At 49.9% G+C, this 21188-nt stretch overlaps 2 protein-coding genes across 5 annotated transcripts in view; one reads left to right on the plus strand and one right to left on the minus strand.

Annotated features, from left to right (window-relative positions):
• Positions 1-1502: 1502 nt before the first annotated feature.
• Positions 1503-3418, plus strand: YDJC (YdjC chitooligosaccharide deacetylase homolog). 4 transcript variants are annotated; one of them, XM_012776696.2, is made up of 5 exons: positions 1504-1732; positions 1817-1976; positions 2089-2273; positions 2375-2552; positions 2725-3040. In XM_012776696.2, exons 1-5 carry the CDS (start codon positions 1569-1571, stop codon positions 2896-2898), a joined length of 861 nt encoding a protein of 286 aa, XP_012632150.2. In that variant the 5' UTR covers positions 1504-1568; the 3' UTR covers positions 2899-3040. The 4 variants fall into 4 exon arrangements, with proteins under 4 accessions (XP_075852872.1, XP_012632150.2, XP_012632148.2 ...); XM_012776694.2 differs by having other exon boundaries at positions 1505-1732; positions 2174-2273; positions 2725-3418; XM_075996757.1 differs by lacking the exon at positions 2375-2552 and having other exon boundaries at positions 1503-1732; positions 2174-2273; positions 2725-3418.
• Positions 3419-6628: 3210 nt separating this feature from the next.
• Positions 6629-21188, minus strand: part of UBE2L3 (ubiquitin conjugating enzyme E2 L3) — a 44923-nt gene continuing 30363 nt past the window's right edge. Inside the window, exons 3-4 of the mRNA XM_012776692.3 lie at positions 16797-16983; positions 6629-9154 (exon numbers count right to left, since the gene is read on the minus strand). Coding sequence (XP_012632146.1) covers positions 9000-9154; positions 16797-16983 — 342 coding nt within the window. The 3' untranslated portion in view covers positions 6629-8999. The remainder of the gene's footprint in view (positions 9155-16796; positions 16984-21188) is intronic.

Genomic DNA, 21188 nt, shown 5'->3' on the forward strand with positions numbered 1-21188 from the left:
TTCAGTTCCTAGCTCTGCTATTTCCTGCCGGTGTCACTCAACCCCTCCGAGCTTGTCTCCTCATCTGCAAATGGGTTTGAGTGTCCTTCCACGTGGGCGTATGGGGATTAAAATTTTCATACAACACAGTTGGTACCCCAATAGGTACCTCCTCTCCCCACTTTCCCCTCCGCCCAAAAAACCTCATCATGCAACACAACGTCCTACCACGTGATCACCTCCTTGGAGAAGCCTTCCCAGAAACCCTCCCACCCTCAAGAGAATCCGTAGTAGACTCCATCCCAGACTCTGCCACACCATGTTGTTGCTTAGTTGTCTAGCAGATGTCGCTTCTTCGGGGCAGGCACTGAGGCAGTCGCCCTTAATCGCTAGTATTGCCAATGGCTGGCATCCAGTAGGTGCTCAATAAATGTCAGTTTCCTCCTTCCAATCTGCAGACCCTCGAGGCCTCTAGCCTTTCCAAGATCAGCTTCCCAGTGGAGAATGGTTGAGGTCTGGCAATTCAACAATCACAGTGATTGAACATGACAGTCCTGCCAAGAGCATGGCTGAAGGGCTCTATGAAGCCTCCAATCCTTACAATGCCCCATAAGGTACTTGTTATTCCCAAGCTCTGCTCTGCCCTCTCTGCCCCTAAACTAGGGGGCAGCCAAAGTCCAGAAAACCACAGCAGGCCTGGGTGCAGGCCTGGAGCTGAAGGTTCAGTCCCAGCTCTGCTACTCCTGAGAGCCACACTTCCTCTCTCTGAGCTCCAGTTTCCTTATCTGCAAAACAGACATGACATTGCCAATCTCATAGGCTGGACAAAAACACCACACTTTCCATAGCCACATGAAATCAAGACAGCCAGAATGAAAATTCTGGCTGTCAACATGTTGACTATATGTATACTCATGGGTAAGGAACGCTTTTGTGGACCAAAGAGAAAAAAGTGAAGCTATGAATGTAAAAGTTGTAGCCTGGCACACAGCTCGAAATGGAAAAGGGACTAATGCTTTCTCAAATGAAGCCATTGGTGTATATGTTTTCTTTCATTTTTTCTTATTGTCTAGAGCTCAAGGGGGAAAAAATTAACAAATCAAGAAAAGGCTGCCCCTTAAAAAAATCAGCAAAATGCCAAAAAGCAATTTGGAAAAGAATAAAAATAACTAATGATATGAAACAGTTCATAGGCACTGCTATAAAAAAAAAAGAAACTACAAAGAGTAAGATAATATTGATGTGATCATCTTTATCTTCCCAAGACAACACAAAACACATCTGGGTTGGGGAAAAGAGGAATTGGGTATGTTTATTTGCTTAGAGAAAACACTGGAAGGACACAACCCAGAAAGTTAACAGTGGTGATCTACGGGAGAGGGTATGAGAGATTGTTTTCTCTCCTTTTTTTGGTGGTTTTCATACTAAAATACCACTCTTGCAAAGGAAAGCTCCGCGTTGATGCAAGCGGTGTAGAAGCACGTGTCGCCGCTGGGTGGCGCGGACAAAGGCGCGGCGCGGCGCAGCCGCAGCGGGGCGCGTGCGTCGGGGCGGGACCTCGGGCAGCGCCCGGGCGGGTCGCGGCTGCCATGGCTCGGCCTCGCGTGCGCCTGGTGGTCACCGCCGACGACTTTGGCTACTGCCCGCGGCGCGATGAGGGCATCGTGGAGGCCTTCCTGGCCGGGGCGGTGACCAGCGTGTCCCTGCTGGTCAACGGCGCGGCCGCGGAGAGCGCGGCGGAGCTGGCCCGCAGGTGAGGGGCGGCCCTGCGGGGTCCGGGCGGGCTGGGGGCGCCCCCGCCCGCGGCCGCCCGTGCTCCCGTCCGCTCCGCCCGCAGGCACGGCATCCCCACGGGCCTCCACGCCAATCTGTCCGAGGGCCTCCCAGTGGGCCCTGCCCGCCACGGCGCCTCGACGCTGCTCAGCCCCGAAGGCTTCTTCCTCGGCAAGATGGGATTCCGGGAGGCGGTGGCGGCCGGCGACGTGGCTCTGCCCCAGGTGCGGAGGCGCCGCTGCAGCAGGATGCGCGCTGTGACCCCAGAATTCTGCCCGGCGGGTGCCGTGGAGGTTTAGGGCAGGAGCTGGCGCTGAGTGGTCTCCTCATTCACAGCCTGGAGCACGCGCAGGCTCGAGGAGGGGTCTTCCTCGGGAGCTGCTCCGGGACCCTCAAGGTGCCAATCGTCCTCTCCCCCCAGGTTCGGGAGGAGCTAGAGGCCCAACTAAACTGCTTCCGGGAGTTGCTGGGCAGGGCCCCCACACACGTGGACGGGCACCAGCACGTGCATGTGCTCCCAGGTGCGCGGACGGGGGCTCCCAGGCCGGGTGGGTGGAGGCTGGGGGAGGCTGATGCTCCCAGGGGAGGGGACATGCTCCTCCCTGAGCCCGCTCGCCCGCAGGCGTGTGCCAGGTGTTCGCCGAGGCGCTGCAGGCCTACGGGGTGCGCTTCACACGGCTGCCGCTGGAGCGCGGCGTGGGCGGCTGCGCGTGGCTGGAGGCCCCAGCGCGCGCCTTCGCCTGCGCCGTGGAGCGCGACGCCCGGGCCGCCGTGGGCTCTTTCTCCCGCCACGGCCTGCGGTGAGGCCCCTCGCCCCACCCCGCCTCCACCCCCTGTCCCGCACAGGTCCCAAGGCGTCTGTCTGGGCATCCTCCTGGCCATTTGTTCCCGCTTCTCAACCAGGAAGCGCCCCACCCCCAACCTAGCCCCGCCCGCTGCCCAACCCCCGCCACTGATGCCCGGAACCCACAGGTGGACAGACGCCTTCGTGGGGATGAGCACTTGCGGCCGGCACATGTCTGCTCATCGCGTGTCGGGGGCGCTGGCGCGGGTCCTGGAAGGTATCCCGGCGGGCCATGCCCTGACAGCCGAGCTGATGGCACACCCTGGATACCCCAGTGTGCCTCCTGCTGGGGGTTGTGGTGAAGGCCCTGACGCATTCTCCTGCTCTTGGGAGCGACTACATGAGCTGCGTGTTCTCACCGCGCCCACGCTGCGGACCCGGCTTGCCCAGGAAGGCGTGCAACTCTGCGCCCTCGATGACCTGGACTACAAGAGACCTGGGGAGGGAGTCCCCTGTGAGGCCACTCTGGAACCCTTCCTGGAGCCCTCCCCATCCTGACCCTACAGACAGCCAAGCACTAATGCCTTTTGGTGCTGAGGAAGGGGCCAGGATTAAGCACGGGCACAGCCCTGAACTAGGCTCTTGAGCACGGTCTGTAACTACCCTGGGTGGGACACTGCCACTTTTGTGCCCAGGTTCTCAGGGCTCAGAATGGCATCCACAGCTTGGGCAGCCCTTCTTGACTAGAGGGGGGCCAGCCTGTGACATCAGGGCCCAGGACCTGCAGAGCATTTGGTGCCCTTTCATGTTGCAGTGTAAACACTTTCATTGTTTAAGGGGGAGTGGGGAAGAGATTGCTACAATAATAAAAAATAAATTTTCTTTCACACTTGGGTGGTTTATAGTGTGCCCAGAGAACCTTCACAGAAACAAGAATGGACACAGAACAACTCCCTCTTGGCTCAAACCAACTCAATATTCCAGAAAAGATAGCAAAACATTCCCCACATTCAAGTTTTGTTCATGCTTAGGTTTTCTTTATTCTTTTTTTTTTTAGAGAGACAGGGTCTCACTGTGTCACCCAGTCTAGAGTACACTGGCTCAATCATAGCTCAGCGTAATCTCAAACTCCTGGCCTCAAGCAATCCTCCCATCTCAGCCTCCTAAAGTGCTGCGATTCCAGGAGGGAGCCACCACACCTGCCCCTTTATTTTGTGGGGGTAGGGTAGAGGTTGGAAAAGATTGTCTAACCAGGCTGCTTTTTGAGAGGCACATTATAGTCTCAATTTTGATTTAAAAGGAGGTCAGTCACCTGTTGTAATTGAGCCAGCCATTCTAGAGGCTAGGCCTGAGGAGGTCCTGCAAGCTCATGGGGGTGCATGTAAACTTTTCCAGGAGGGGCAGTGTTCTGTGGAAATCCTAATTGGGCCCAGTGATGGATGGGTGCCCCGTGGACTGGCCCTGTGTGGTGTGGATAAAGGCTCCTGAGCTGCAGGGAGCATATGGGGAAGGCAGTGGGGAGTTCTCAGGAGCACAGAGTCCTGCTTCACTCTGGAGGATGGAAAGGCAGATGGAACACCATGTGGTCCTTCTTGTCACATTTAATTTCATGTAAGTGACTATGAAGCAGGCACCAATTTGTGTGTCCCCATTTTACAGACAGAGGTGGGAGTGGCAGACAAGGCTTTGAACCTACTCACTCATTTGACGTGCAAGAGGCCCTGGCCTGTACCAATCATGGAGTCAGGTGCCAAGAGAGCTCTCACCTGGCCTACAAAGGCCAGAGGGACATGCAGCTTTCTGAAGGGGTAAGCATGGGATCTCACTCCTCCTCCCTGCCTCACCCACCCATGCCCCATCTGTGGCTTCAGCCCCCTCTTTTCTGGCTCCATGCTCATCTTCCAACTTAACCTTACCTTGACCTTGATTCTTCCATCCAGAGAACTTTTCCTGCTTCCTTTCACTTGTGCCTCCCTCTTGCTGCCTTACCTTCTTACTTCAGCTCACTGAGGTCTAGCCACTCCTGCAAGCTGCTGACTGGGGCTGGTAGGAGGGCAGCCTCTTCAGGAGGGTTCTGCTGTGGAAGTGTTCTGAGAAGAGGAGGCAGCTGGTTGTGCAGCTCTGAGGCTCAGGAGACAGGTGTGGGTGGGCAGGAGAGACTTGGGGGTCTGCACAGATGCTAGGTGGGATGGCTACCCAGGGAAGAGAGGTGGGATGAGCAGAGATGAGGACTGAGATGGGCCCGAGGAGCATTTGAGAGCGGAGAGAAGTGAGGGGGCATGGCCAGAGGTAGGATAATCGGGTGACAGAGGCCCACCTCACAGGAAGGGAAAGTGATAAGGACCTGTCCTGGGAGCGGTCACAGGTGGCCCACAGGGGCAGGACATGGCAGGGGTATTTCTTATGCCAAACCCACTGCACACTGGGTGGCTTAGGCAAGTGGTTTACTGTTATCCACCCACTCAGCACTCATGTATGGAGGGTCTGCTCTGCCAGGCCAGGGCTGGTGCTGGGACATAGCCTGGCCTGCAAGGAGCTCCCAGTCTGGTACAGACACAGGGACAGTCAGTGCGATCAAGCCATAGGGCCTGGGGGCAAGAAACCCACAGAATGTGTGGGGCCAAAGGAGAGTTTCTAACCTGGCCAGCAGTTTGGGGAATGCTCTCCAGAAGTGACTTCCTTCCCTGGGCCTCAGTTACAGGCTCCGCACTGTGCTGGGCAGTCCTTTCTATGCTGATCCTCTGAGGGAGGCCTCCAGCCTTCCCCAGAAGCCTCGTCTTGGAGCAAGGACACGTTCCTGTTACCTGGGAAGCGGCCATTTGTCAGGCACTGTGCTGTGCTGGGAGTGGGCCTGGCCTCCGCTCCATTCCATCTAAGGCTGGTGCCCTGCCTCCGGGCCACAAGGGAAGCAGGGAGGGAGAGCCAGTGCAGCCCAGGACAGCAAGAACAGGCCAGCTCTGGCTTCTCCTGGGACTGGGCTGGATGGTACGCACTGCTGAATGGAAGGAAGTAGAAGCAGAGCTGAGAGGTTGCCCACCTATGGATGTGGCAGTGAGGAAGTCCTGGGGCCCTTGGCCAGAGGAGCCGCAGGCAGCAGGAGAGGACAGAAGCCAGGCTGCCAGGCTGCAGTAGGCACATGAGTGTTGAAGTTGATGTTTATTTGAAGCTGAACAATTAATAGTGGAGTGAGGACGGCCAGGAAATGGTGGCTTCAGAGGACAGGAAGTTGAGAGAGGGTCGTACAGGCCTCTAGCTCTGGGGAGCGCCAACTGAAAGGGACCCTGTGGAAGACTGTGCCGAGTGGTAAAGCAACAGGCTCTAGAGTCAGACTGTGTAAAAACACAGGCCAGGTGCCCATGGCCATCACTCAGAGCCTGCGCGGGCTCCTGTGTAAAGGCACGGATGAAGGTGCCCACAAGCTGTCCTGAGACGCACACAGAAGCGCTAGACACATGAAAGAGCACCTACCGTTCTCCCAGCTTCCTAGTGAAACGACACCCCAGGAAGCTCCCTCTTATGAGCTGCAGGCCCAGCTGACAGCGCAGGCCTGGCCTCAGCTGGTGTCAAATCCCAGCTATGCCCAACCACAAAAAGATGTCCAGGGCTTAGCTGGGCCCTGTGCTGAGTCAGCTTGTCACAGCGCCTGCATGTGGCAGTGGCTGTCAGGAACTGAGGCAGGTTTCTGGCTGGCACCTTTCAGGGAAAGGCCCTAGTTCCCCCCTCAGGCACTCCCTCATTAACTTTGTGACCTCTCAAGGCTCCAGTTTTCACCTCTGCTAAACACACAGCATAACATCACTGTGTTGGGGCTACAGGATGAAGAAAGTGACATGCCCATGCATGGAAGTCACTGTCCCCTCGAGAGATACCCACGAGTGTTTCCACAGGCCCCAATCGACTGGACTCTTGGCTTCTCCTGTGTTGATTATACCTTATCCCTTCCCTCTGGGGAGTCAGGAACACCTCTGTGCACCCCTTTTGGAAAGGATGGGAATGGAGAGATCAGAGGCCCCGGCCACCCCCCAACTCTCCAAGAGCACAGGCCCCTGGCACTGCCCACCCCCAGTAAGGAAGAAACCCACACAACCAAACCAGTGTCTGAGAGCATTTTTATTAAGGGCAGCAGAACGGACCGCAGCATCTTAGAAAGCCTATTCTCCGCCGTGGGGTGGGGAGCAGGGCAGAGGGGAGGACCCCACACTTCAAGGAACCTGGGGGGTGTGAATTCCTGAGTGAGCTGGGGCCGGCGCTGGGTGGCTGCTCCACAGCTCTCCCTCCAGAGGACCCAGCTTTTTGGTTTGGGGGCACGAGGGCTGCCCACCAGACTGCTCGAAGCCTGCCCCGAGGGCACAGCTGGAAGGAGCAAGCTGCCCAGGCCCGAGAGAGGGACACCCACTGACTCGAGAGCCAGCCTCTGCTGCCAGGGCAAACTGTGGGGTGCCAGGGCTGAGAGTCCCTGAGGGGCTGCTGGCACATAGGTATCCTCCCGTGGTGAGCAGAGTGCAGTGACAGGGTGACAGGCAGGCAGAGCTACGTTGGCAGAAATACGAAGCAATGGGACAGTTTCCAAGAATGGCCACATTTCTGGATTCAGAGAAGCAACGAGAACAAATGGTAGCTTGTTTGGATAGTTTCTGACAGAATTTGGCATTTTATTACAAATCTGAGTATGAGTGAAATAAGATTCACCACCACCTTACTGTTAATGAAGAGAGCTGTGGAAGCGCTAGCCAGGCACATCCTGCCATCCTGGGCACGGGAGTCTCCAGAAACCTGCCCCTAGCGTGCCTAGAACTAGAGAAGCTGAGTTCGTTATCACACTACAAGGCCACGAGCCTGGACAACCAAACAGTGTCACACTGCCTAACCTGCCCATCACTTCCCACTTCTGCACAGGTGAGACCAAGCTGTCTTATACGTCTGTAGGCCCCTGAAAGATCTCAAGTTGTAGAACTAAAATTAAAACAGAAAGCAAAGTTTAAGTCATCTTCTCCACAGGATCTAGTCCCCCAAGAGCCAAGAAGGAAAGCTACCAGTGAAAGACATGGAGTTGGTGACACTGGCTTCCTCTGGATGTCAGAGTGACATGTATTCTCTACTCATTCAGGGACAGTCCCATTTGCCTTGAAAAGACATTAACATTCAAATCCTTACAAGTTCATCTGATGATAAATTCTAAGGTCGATTTTTATTTCTACAAAAAAGGCAGTCAAAACAATATAAAACACATTTAAAGGATATTACTGAGTGCGCTTCAAGTGGAGCTTGACTCTGCAAAGGCTGTGAGTCCCAAGGGAGAGGGAAGGCCATCTTGTTCCTGGCTGGGCCGCCGGCTGCTCCAAAGGGGCCAGTGGGGGTCCCAGTGACCCCAGACTGGTGCCAGTTCAATAGCCGAGTCCCGCCATTGCCGCGAAGGATCAAACTGTACCTCGGGAGGGCTGTGGTGGGGCTGCTGCACTGAGGAGGTGGAGCACGAGCTCCATGGCACATTCAGATGGAGCTTGGTGACAGATGAGCTTGGAATTTCAAATGGATGTTCTGGCTTTAGCATGGCGTGCAGGGACCAGCAGATCTTCTAAAATGGCTGCAGGGAGGGGTGCCACCCTTTGGCCTCAGGAGCCTTTCTGGTGCGAGATTTCACCACACACAGCATGCACAGCGTCCTCTGGCTGGCAGGCCCTCCCTTCGGGGTCACCACAGACTTGTTATTGAAGGGTTTCCCTGCGCAGGCTGGCTGAGTCGCAGTTCAGTCACGCACACTGATGTCGGGGTTTGCCCATTTAATCGATGTTACCGTGGTTAATACAAGCCTGACTTTTCCACAAGAGCTAAGCCTCCCTTTAAATGGCTTTTTTTTTTTTTGGTGGGGGTGGTCAGGAGGGGTGTAGTTGTTAGTTTGTTTTTAAAATTTTTTAAAGGATGTTATAGATGAGTCAGGAGAATTTAAACCAACTCCCATTATGGGAAGTCCAACAATGGAGAAGAAAAGCCACCAGAAACCCCGGAGCTGTCTCTTCTCCTGTGCAGAGGAGATGGGCCTGGGTCTGGGGAAGTGAATAAATGAGGAATAAACTGAATGCAAGAACATGGGAGTTACAAGGGAAGAGAAAAAGAAGGGGAACCACAACCTTTTTTTTTTTTTTTAACCTTATGGGCTAAATGTGACTTGAAAATTTTGGATAAATTTGGACAAGAAAAGAAACACCAATCTTTTGAAGTAGATTGAAGCAGTGATTTTTAAAACAAAGAAAGCAGAACTAGAACATCTTAAATTTTTAATCCTTTCTTTACAGGTTACCTAAACCACTTTTGATTAAGAAAACTGTAGAAAGTTAGTAACTGCCACAAGCGAACGCCAGGCGGTGGCACGTGTCAATTTTCCACAGAGTCCTGCTTTGCGGGATGTCTGGATGCACTGCTCGGGGGCTCCGCTCACACTCGCTGGAATCGGTCACGGCAGATTTTAGTCCACAGGTCGCTTTTCCCCATATTTCTTTGTAAACTCTTCAGCATTCTTACAGAATTTTTTACGGTCCTTAGAGTATTCTTCAGCTAGGTCAGCCCGGAGTGGGTGCTCGGGCTGGGGGTCGTTCACCAGTGCTATGAGGGACTGGATTACTGCCAAGAGAAGGACAAAGCATCGGGGGTTAGAATACTCTCAGAAAGGGCCCGGGAAGAGGCAGCTAGTCCCAGGAATAAAACTCTGCCTTCACCATTGATTTACAACTAATGTGCTTTTAAGACAAAGCAGCCTCCTATTTATCCAAAATTCTGACCACCAGAACTCAACCCATCTTTGATCTGTAATTAAGAAAAATTGATGGTCACCAAACAGCCAGTATCACAGCAGGTAATTGTTCAGAGTGATGCTCCTGCCTCCAGGACCTGACACCCAGGGATGTCCCAGCCCCAAGTCATGCCCAGCCCTCTCATGTGCTCTGGAGACAGCAGGCCTAGCAGTACTACCACCTCACTCTCACATGCACAGTCACTTTCTCAGGGGCAGGACTGGGTGCCATGTCCCCACACTGGCCCAGCACCTAGCAGTGCACTTGGCTCAGGGCAGTTTCGGTCAAAGTGACCAATGGGGCACGAGAAAGAAGGACATGTGACAGGGCCACACCCGTCAATGCATAATGATCAAACCCTGGAAGACCTATAGGAGCAATGAACCCTTGGGGTTCACTGGAGCACCCTGTCCAGCCACTGGGAGGCTGACAACCACTAGCAGCACAGGACTGTCAATCTCACAGGCATAAGTCACACTGATGGCTCAGGTAGGTGCCACAATGCTCCGCCAAGGTGCAGTAAATTCCAGGCATCCTAGAATGCAAGCCCTGGGGCAGTAGGATGGTGGGGGATCAGAAACAGGGTCCCACCGCACACGCCTCTTCACGTTCTTTCTCACATGCACCCAACCCCCATCAGGACCAGCACCCACAGAGTCCTGTCTTCCGTCCCACTGCCACGTTCGCAGCAGAAAGGTGCCTCTCCTCTCCGAATTGCTGATGCCACAAATTCCTTTACTGGAGGCCCATGCTTTTTACCAGCATTGTAAGGAATGGACTAAAATGCTGATGCGAAGACACAACCAGTCAATAGCACCACACTGAGCAAGGGTCACGGCACAAGTACTCCTGGCCAGGCGTCCAGAGAACATCTGCCCCTCCTCTGCCTGTTATTGCCACCAGTGAGAAGAAGGCAACGAGGGCTCCTGTGACCACGGTGGGGTGAGGAGGGGATGGCACATGCAGGAATGACAGGGTGCAGCCTCAGCAAGGAGGGGAGCGGCTGGGCAAGGAGGGTACACTGAGAACAGCAAGCAGGGCGGGAGGCCAGAGAGGCGCTCTGCAGGCCAGGGAGGTCTCTGGCTCCATCTCCACACCCGCTCAAGGGCAGGCTCTATCACCTCTAGGGGCGGCGGGCCCTGGAGGCATGTTTGTCTCCTTATTTCCATAGTCATCTCTTCTGTATTTTATTCTTGCCTAACTGAGTGGGAATGATGGCAAAACTATTCTGCTTCTATTTCCCCAACTTCAACCACTGGCACTCCACTGTGTGCCACTTATCCACACAGAGCCTAAATTATTAATTTCTTGTTTCTTTAAATCACCTCACTTTTTAATAAAGTATTTTTAAAAGGAAATGTTAGTTGCTAAAATGGAAAGTCACTTCCATTTGCCATAAAGAGAAGGCAGGCGTTATTAATAAACATTAAAACAAGCACCCAAGATTCCCTCCCCTCCCGTCCAAGCACGGGAGCGACCACAATGGGACACATTCTTCCAAAGGGTACTTCCATGGCTTCTCTAAAACCCTGCCCTCAGCCTGCTGGCCACGGGGTGCTGCAGGGCAAGCTAGCTTCTCCACCCCACACACAGCTGTGAGGCTGCAACCTTTGCCTTTGATGTTCTCACCATCAGGCTTGGAAACAACCATGCTCGCCTGAGAGCACAAACCGGTGGTCCCTATCTTTCCCCGTGATGGGAGATGGTTCTGTAACAGGAGAATTACCACCTGCTTAGCATTTTCAGAACCTCACTGGGCTAAGGGCAGGATGAGTGCTTTGTAAGGGACACTCATGAGTGCAAGACTTTTCTGCTCACCCTCTGTCACGGACACTCAGGCTCTCTACTTCTCACTGTGATCATGGTGGTACCAAATGTATTAGTGTAAAACATTTGTTAATTATCATTTGTATTAATTATTTTAATTACTAACTAATTATTAATTAATAATTATATATATTTAGGGCTACTCAGGTGAAGCAGTGGGTGGCAATTAAGACGACCTGTTTTTTAAAAGATACTACTCTCGTTGTATTATCAAGAGAAAAAAGCCTATAAAATTTCCTCTTTTTTGTTCTGACAGTTTCTCTGCAATATAGAATATAAACAATATCTGTACTTTTCCCTCCTTTTTATGGAGATCCAGGGAACTCCATTCTTCCAGAATAAAATGTCAATGGTACCTTTTTTTGCCGCAGAAGATATATTGAAGCCTTCCAAGGAATGTGCTAAAAAATATAAATTAATCTTATCCTGGTAATTATATTGCTTGAGTCTTTTCTAAATCATATCTTCTTGGTTTGGTATAAGGTGGTATATGGGGGATTGAAGCATTCAATTTTTCTCTTCATATAATTTTGCTGCTATACTGTTTGCTACCTACAGATTCAGTATTATGCTGACATTACTATTAATTGTATTTTATATGGCAAACTATTGAACTACCAAACTAAGCCCTTGTTTTATTACTAAGCAATCTATTAGAACCAAACACTGCTGAACAAAACTGTTTTTACATTCTTTCCTCTGGTACTATCTTTTCTATTTGATATGGTTTTGCTTTATTTCTTGACTTTTCTCATGCTATTTTTGCTCAATTTTCAATGCCTCTTTTACTGTCTTTAAAAAAATATATAGGCCGGCCGGGCACGGTGGCTCATGTCTGTAATCCTAGCACTCTGGGAGGCTGAGGCGGGCGGATTGCTGAAGGTCAGGAGTTCAAAACCAGCCTGAGCAAGACCCCATCTCTACTATAAAAAATAAAAAGAAATTAATTGGCCAACTAATATATATAGAAAAAATTAGCCGGGCATGGTGGCGCATGCCTGTAGTCCCAGCTACTCGGGAGGCTAAGGCAGGAGGATCGCTTGAGCCCAGGAGTTTGAGGTTGCTGTGAGCTAGGCTGACGCCATGGCACTCACTGTAGCCTGGGCAACAAAGCGAGACTCTGTCTCAAAAAAAAAAAAAAAAAAAAAAAAAAAAAAAAAAATATATATATATATATATATATATATATATATATAGGCCGGAAGAGGTGGCTCACACCTTGTAATCCTAGCACTCTGGGAGGCCAAAGTGGGAAGATAGCTCAAGGTCAGGAGTTCGAAACCAGCTCTGAGCAAGAGCAAGACCCTGTCTCTACTAAAAAAAAAAAAAAATAGAAAGAAATTAATTGGCCAACTAAAAATATATAGAAAAAATTAGCCGGGCATGATGGTGCATGCTTATAGTCCCAGCTACTCGGGAGGCTGAGGCAGGAGGATCGCCTGAGCCCAGGAGTTTGAGGTTGCTGTGAGCTAGGCTGACGCCACGGCACTCTAGCCTGGGCAACAGTGTGAGATTCTGTCTCAAAAAAAAAAAAAAAAAAAAAAAAAATATATATATATATATATATATATATATATATATATATATATATATATATTTCACATACCAAAAAATAAACTCTTTAAAAGAAAATCCACTCTCATTAGCAGTCATCTCCTATTCTCCCACTCCAGTCATCTCCTATTCTCCCACTTCTCTCAGACCCCCACACACTAATCTACTTTGTTTCTAGGGACCCACCTATCGTGATCATCCCATGTATGGCTGGATCCTGAGCGGCGGTGGTGGTGTAGTGGTGAGCACAGCTGCCTTCCATATATGGCTGGATCTTGCACATTTTAACTCTATTGTTAACAATCTTAACATCTGTAATTTTCTGTATCTACTAATAAAAACACTATTTTGGGACTCTCTAAAGAGGATGACCCTGAACTGGAAATGTAGCTGGTCTAAGGATCAATGAAAGGTTATGGATGGCTAAAGTGAGCTAGAGGTTGTGAGTTGAGGAGGTCAAAGAATGTCCAGGTTGGCTCTTCGAGGAGTCATCAATAGGAATGTTCAAGTTTCTAAGGACAAGAGCAGGAGACAAAAATCATGAACAGATGCTCTGAGGACAGAGAAAGAGTACTAGAGGAAGATTAAAGCAAGAAGGTGGCACAAATGGCATCTGTACTTCCTGTGTTTAGGGACTGAATAAAGGAATGGCAAAGCATTTAAAAAGGCAGGCTTTGTAAGATGGTGATGGTTGAACAGTGGTCAAGATATAGGGTCACAGCTGGGTGCAGTGGCTCACGTCTGTAATCCTAGCACTCTGGGAGGCCGAGGTGGGAGGATCCCTTGAGCTCAGGAGTTCAAGACTAGCCCAAGTAAGAGCAAAACCCCATCTCTACTAAAAATAGAAAAATTAGCTGGGCATTGTCATGCAGGCCCATAGGATCACTTGAGCCCAGGAGTTTGAGGTTGTTGTGAGTTAGGCTGACGCCATGACACTCTACTCAAGACAACAGAGTAAGACTGTCTCAAAAAACAAAAACAAAAACAAAAAACAAGAAAGGAAAGAAGGAAAAAAGAAAAGAAAGAAAGAGAAATAGGGTCAGAAAAACAGACACCCAACATATATGGAATCTGGAGAGTGAGAGAAGCAGTGGCATGTCCAGGAGAGCTACCATTTGGGACAAGCGGGCCCAAGTAGCCTGAGGAGCCAGCGAGGGGGCCCAGTCTCCTTGCCCATCTGTTCTGCTTCTGCAACATCTCTCTTGTCCTACACACTCCTCTGCTGAGTTCCCACTTCTCTGGTCAAGAGAAGTCTACTTCCTCTCTCGCTAAATCTGGATTTGTTTGACCAATAGAATGCAATAAAAGTGACACTACCAGTTCTCCACCTAAGCCGTAAGTAGCCTAGTAGCTTCTGCTTTCACCCTGGACCTTTGAGACCACCGTGCTATGAAGAGGTCCAAACTAGCCTCGTGGAGAATAAAAGGCCCCAAAGAGAACCAAGGTCCCTTAGCTAGTACTAACTGTCATACATGCCAATGACGCCCACTGGCACATCCTAGCCCCAGTTGAGTATCCAGCTCATTATGGCTGCATGAGTGACCTCAGAAACAACCAGCTATAAAACCACCCAGCTGAGCCTGGCCATCCTACAAAATAAAAAATAATAAATTGTTGTTACTTTAAGCCACTAAGTTCTGAGGGGGGTTGTAGGTAGTAATAGATAATAGGCACCATTCTTCTTCTTTTTAACCAAGAGATAAAAGAAAGGGAAAATATCCTTTTTTTTTGAGACAGAGTCTCACTCTGTTGCCCGGGCTAGAGGCCATGGCATCAGCCTAGTTCACAGTAACCTCAAACTCCTGGGCTTAAGCAATCCTCCTGCCTCAGCCTCCCAGGTAGCTGGAACTATAGGCATGTGCCACCATGCCTAGCTAATTTTTTCTATATATTTTTAGTTGGCCAATTAATTTCTTTCTATTTTTTAGTAGAGACTGGGTCTCGCTCTTGCTCAGGCTGGTTTCAAACTCCTGACCTTGAGGGATCCTCTTGCCTCGGCCTCCCAGAGTGCTAAGATTACAGGCGTGAGCCACTGCACCCGGCCAAGAAAGGGAAAATATTCTTAACGTACATGAGGATGGGATCAAGGCCATGCTATGGAGAATCTACAGGATAATTTTCTAGGAAGGAACCTTAACTGTCTCAAATCGCAAAATAACAATTCTAATTCTGCCTGTCACTACACACAGAATACCACCTGCACCAAAATTTTTACCTTAAAAATCATAAGTCAATATAGTACACTTTACAAAAGAATGAAAAGCCACCCCTAAGATATCTGGCTCTTTGACAAAACAAACAAAAAACCAACAGCCACAATCTGAAAAAGCAGAGCATTCTGACTATGCAGCTAGATATGAAGCTACAAATTGGAACAATCCTGCCGTAGCTCTCTCTGCAGTACTCCCCCCAGCCCCCATGAGAAGTGGCAAACACTTATACCCATCTCCTGAGATGCTGCCCCTGAACTCTTTGTGGATGGAGAGTGAAGTGCAGGGCTCTCCTAGGCAGCCTGGCCTGGTAGGACTCCCCTCCCCAGTCACGATGGTTTAATAGAGACACACCTCAGCAAGGAGCCCAGGAGTTGTGTGAGGGCTGACAAGACACTCTGGAAGAAATGCAGCTTCAACACAGAGCTAGCAGGAAAGAAATCAGGCCATGTACGCTGAGGAGCACCCTGGTTAGTTTTATAAACATCAACTTGTGCACAGCCCAGTGCCAAGCTCGGTGGAGAGCTCTGCCCTGACTGGACGTTCGGCACCCACTCCTTTCTACACTCAGTGTGCGAGCCCAATGGGTGCTTTCCACGGCTGTTACTTCCAACGAATGAGGCTCCACTTTTCTTATGAAAGGCTTTCAACTCCACCTTCCCAGGTGTCTCTCAGTCAAAAGCACTCCACCCGCAGCCTCTCAAAGGCCAGCTGCATCCACTCTCTTTAAGCAGAATTTACATTGGTTTAGGTATTTACTTTTTTTTGTTTTTTGTTTTTTTTGAGACAGAGTCTCGGTTTGTTGCCCAGGCTAGAGTGAGTGCCGTGGCGTCAGCCTAGCTCATAGCAACCTCAAACTCCTGGGCTCGAGCGATCCTTCTGCCTCAGCCTCCCGAGTAGCTGGGACTACAGGCATGCGCCACCATGCCCGGCTAATTTATTTTTTATATATATATCAGTTGGCCAATTAATTTCTTTCTATTTATAGTAGAGACGGGGTCTCGCTCTTGCTCAGGCTGGTTTTGAACTCCTGACCTTGAGCAATCCGCCCGCCTCGGCCTCCCAAGAGCTAGGATTACAGGCGTGAGCCACCGCGCCCGGCCTAGGTATTTACTTTTAACAAAGCCAACAAAAAGGATCAGATTAGGACTTCAAAATAAAGTGTAAAATTAAATAAAAACTAGACACAGTCCATAACAAAATCTAGTTACTTCCAGGGGACAAGAGGGAGGATAACCACAATGCTGAATCAAATAATTTTCTCAGAAAAATAAGCACGTGTATATTCACATAGGCACACCCAGACACACGAAAACACAGAGCGACATCCAATTCCAGGAGTCCTGGGCCCACTAAAGCCAACTGTGTGCTTCCATCTGGGAATATCATCCTCAAGTCTGACCCTGCCTCCTCCCCCAACACTGTCCCCTCTGAGCCACAGGTGGGCTCATGCCCTTCTTTTAGCCTGGAAGGCTCTCTCCAACCTCCTTCTTCCTTAAAGTAAGTTCTGTGCTAACTGCTACACAAAGCCACCTAAACCCCACTCTACCTTCCCCTTCCAGGGACCTGTGCCCACATCCCCTCACTGCACAGGCAGCAAACTGCTGGGCTTGTCCATGTGTCCCCACTGGGCTGCAGGCCACCTACTGCTGAGCACAGGAAGTGCCTCCTCTATTCTTGTACAGGTCAACAGTTCAACTGAGACCAGCCATCCCCACGAAGACTGGTGGGATCTCAGCAGTACTTTTGCGTGCATATGAGCTGGTCCAGTAGGAGTTCTCTGGACTCTGTCTGACATGGCATTGGAAGGGACCCTGAGCCCCTGCCTCATGGCATCCCCACAAGAGCCCTGTCCTGGGAAGACATAGGAACAGGCCTTACCTTGGTCGGTTTTGGTTGCTGGCTTCCAGTTTTCAGCACTAATTACTGGCAGACAGACCTGCCCCTTTTCATCAATGTTCGGGTGATAGATCTTTGTTTTAAACGTGATCTTCGGTGGTTTGAATGGGTACTCTGCTGGAAAATTGATTTCAATTCTGAAGGCCCCCTTATCATATGGAGGGTTGTCCTGGAAAGAAAGAGATCAAAATGAACACACCACAGTTTACAAACCTTCATAGCCAAAAGAGAAATGTTCTGTTGTTCACCTGAAAAATTAACTTATTTCAAGTGACCTAACAATTGAACCCTTGTCACCTTTAGGACAACCTAGCAATCAATTAGTATTTATAGAGCATGGTATCTGCTAAACCATGGAAAGGTCTGAGATTGATGTCCTGGTCTCTTTATACCTTTTTATAAGAAGACTTTACTTTTTAGAGCAACTTTTGGCTTCTAGCAATGAGAAGATAGTACAGAAGTTCCCATGTACCCCCACAACCCCCACCACCAACAAACATCCCTTTGCCAGAGGGGTAAGTTTGCTACAACTGATGAACATACATTGACATACCCTTACCACTCAGAATCCCTTGTCTGCATTACAGTTCTCACTGGATGTTGCATGTTCTAAGGGTTTTGTGTAGTCATCTGACATGACAGTTGGAATCATAAAGTATGTAGCTATGGTCTGAAAGTCTCCCCAGAATTCCTGTGTTGAAACCTAATCACTAATGTGATGGTGGTAGGAGGTGGGGCTGTTGGGAACTGCTCAAGTCACAACAGTATCAGTGCCCACAGGAAGAGGCCCCAGAAAACTGCCCTGCCCGTTTCATAATGGTGAAAATGGCACCACCTATGATCCAGGAAGCAGGCCCCTGCCTGCCACCAAATCTGCTGGCATCTTGATCTTGGACTTCCCAGCCTCTACAACTGTGAGAAATAAATTTCTGTTGTTCAGAGGCTACCCAGTTTTTGTCTTTTTTGTTTATATTATTTTATTTTTTTACTAAGTCTGAACTGGACAGACAAAAGATACATAGTTTAACGGTATTCTGTAATGCAGGCCCACGGACTAGTCAGCCTTTCCAGGGTGGCTTCTCTCACTTAGTATGTGTCCAAGGTTCCTCCGTGTCTTCGTGTAACTTGACTGCTCATTTCTTTTCTGCACTGAACAGCTGACGTAGCCCTTGGGGCCTGTACGTTCTGATGAACGAAGGATGCGCTGAAAGATGACCCAGGAAAGAGCCTTCAGGCCTCTCCCCAACCCTGCCCATCTCCAGAGCTGAGGTAGCCCTCCCTTTACACTGGTCTGCATTCCCCTGTACCCTGCTCTCCTGGAATTCCCACCCTGGCCTGCCATGGCACACCCGACCCAAAGAAAGCCAAGCTTTGCAGAGGGCCGAGAACACTCTCAGCAGCTCCCACATTACAGCCCCACATCCTCAAGCCCTGGCCTACGTGGGCACTCCCAGTAAGCAGAGCCCCCTTGCTGGAAAGCAGGACTGGCACATACCAGGCCTGTACACTCTCCCATGTTGTAGCCCTGCCCAGGGAAGGGAGGCATCGAGCAGGGGCCTTAAAGGATGGGTAAGATTAGGTATGGCTGAGGGGTAGGCGAGGCCTTCAGGCAGAGAGGACTAAAGCCTACGATGGCAGGGGCTGGAAGGCATAGCACAAGGCACAATGGGAGGCTGTGGGTAGGCAGTGTGGCCACAGGCCTGCTAAGGCCAAACCTCAAGGCCTGAACCACCACCTTTAGCAGCTGAAGCCATTGTTGGAAGATTAACCTGTGGAGAGCCTTATCAGGAAGGTGGAGACTGGGTGCCAGGAAGAATCCAGGCACTGTGGACAGACCAGGCCGTGTACAGGGAGAACTTCCACACACCTAGGAAAGGTTAAGACAGGATTTTTATACCAATACAATCTTCTTTGGCCAGGAGCAGTGGCTCATGTCTGTAACCCTAGCACTTTGGGAGGCCAAGACGGAAGGAATGCTTGAGGGCAGGAGTTTGAGACCAGCCTGGGCAACAAACGAGACCCCATCTCTACAGAAAATAGAAAAAGCAGCTGGGCATGGTGGTGCACATCTGTAGTCCCCGCTATTGGGAAGCTGAGGCAGGAGAACTGCCTGAGCCTAGGAGTTAGAGGCTATAGTGAGCTCTGATATCGAAAGTGCACTACAGCCTGGTGACAGAGCGAGACTGTCTCTCAATTAAGCACACACATGCACAAAAACATTACCTTCCCTAATGCCTTCTTTAGGAAACACAAGGTTCTCTAAACCACTTTCCAGAAGGTTACATGGCAGACCCTCCAGGCCTCATCATAAGCCGCTCCACTCAGCAGGGTTACACTCTCTTGTTACTAACGAGTTAGTGGGGCAACTAAGAAATACTGCTTTAGTTTTTAAGGGGAAAATTAAATTTGGGGGCAGAGGAGGGGCTAAGTAAGCATCATGATGAAAGAGGTATGCAAAAACTACAGCAGAGGATAAACTGTTGGGTAAAGGCCTAAAGCTCTACAGTGAATTTCTACTTTCTAGAGCTAAACTTCTCCTGAGGGAAGGTGGCTCAGAAATAATAAGGGATGCTATTGAGAAAACATGGCTTTGTTGTAGAAAATTATACAACTTTTCAGGAATTTGTCTCAAATTTAAGCTGCAACACTTCAGTATCAAGCCGACAAAGATTTCAGCATTGCCCTCACATGATCTGACCTGTGTTTTTCTTTTCTTTTTTTGAGACAGAGTCTCACTCAATTGCCCAGGCTAGAGTGCTGTGGCGTCAGCCTAGCTCACAGCAACCTCAAACTCCTGGGCTCAAGCGATCCTTCTGTCTTGGCCTCCCGAGTAGCTGGGACTACAGGCATGCGCCACCATGCCAAGATAATTTTTTCTATATACTTTTAGTTGGCCAATTAATTTCTTTCTATTTTTAGTAGAGACGGGGTCTCACTCTTGCTCAGGCTGGTTTCCAACTCCTGACCTTGAGCGATCCGCCCGCCTCGGCCTCCCAGAGTGCTAGGATTACAGGCGTGAGCCACCACGCGCCCGGGCTGACCTGTGCTTTTCTGTTATCTGACTGCCCTATACTCCCTTAAGCTCATATTGCTGTGCCAACAAATCTTTTTAAGATCTAAAAGTTTCTTCTGATAATTTTACATGCTCTAAATTAGTTCACAAACTATAAATTTCACTTATCTCTTTCCTAAAGGTGCTATAGGTGATTAACCAAACATATATTTTTAAAATCTCATTCAATCCATTGTCTAAATTCCAGGACACTCTTCATCCACTTTCCCTTTATATAGAAAGTGACTGGTCTTAAAGTAGATTTTATTATTTTATAAACAGTATGGTTAAGAAACACCAAAAAGAAAGAAAACACTCTGTACGCCTTTGCCCTAAAAAACCCCACATTTTCCTGCATTTGCTTCTAGTCATTATATGTATACCTGTAAATAAGATTTGACCAAAGTTTATCAAGCACTTACATGCTGGGTGCTTTTCTGTCCCATCCGCTGCTCATCGGCCCCTGGCAGCAACCCTCAGAGGCATGTACTGCTGTCACCCACATTCGGAAATGTGGTGACTGAGGTGGAGGTTGAGCAATTGGCTTGAGATCCCTAAAATCAGGCTTCCTGTAGCACAACCCACCATATCCACCCTTGTCACCACTGCGGGACTTGGGCACAAGGGGAACTGATGCAAATATGCTGACGCTCATCCCGCCTGACGCACCGTGAGTAATGAACTGTCCTTTGTCTCTGTCCACGAGCTCTCACCTCTTCTGCCAGCATCCAATAAACTAGCAGGCTACCTTGCTGCTTGCAAGTAAGGTAGACATGTCAGCTCCTTCACAGTTCTTGACACCTCCTAATGCACAAAGCCACTCTGTGGCAACTAAATTCAAGAGGAAGCTTTGTCATGTGGCACTACACGAGCTGGGCTCTTTCACCCACATGTTCTAGTCCTAACCCTATCATCGAATCTAATCCCTCTTTCCCACAGCAACCCTTCAAGACGCCAAAAGCCCCATTCCACTTCATGTCTTCTGCTCTCCAAGTGCTCTCTGAGTAAAGAACCCTTCAACCAACCCACAGAAGTCAGTTTCGTGTCACCACTGTGAAGCACCACCACATAACTCTCTAGCAGCCACAGAGAATGTCAGGGCAATCTTCCAGCTGCCTGACTTGACTGCCTGACCTCACATGCAGGACTCAGAACTGACTTGACTCAAACAGTATGATCCTGGTTTGGCTCTAATGAACATACTGTCCTTTCTTCACTGTAGGCGTCACAGAGACTGAAGGCTCATGCACTGATACAACTTCTGCCCAGTTTAGCAGCAACCCTTCCACAGCAACCTTTTCCTAAGCCTTTTTCACCCAGCA

The sequence above is a fragment of the Microcebus murinus genome, chromosome 22 (genome assembly GCF_040939455.1).
Source record: "Microcebus murinus isolate Inina chromosome 22, M.murinus_Inina_mat1.0, whole genome shotgun sequence".
In the NCBI taxonomy this organism is placed as follows: domain Eukaryota; kingdom Metazoa; phylum Chordata; class Mammalia; order Primates; family Cheirogaleidae; genus Microcebus; species Microcebus murinus.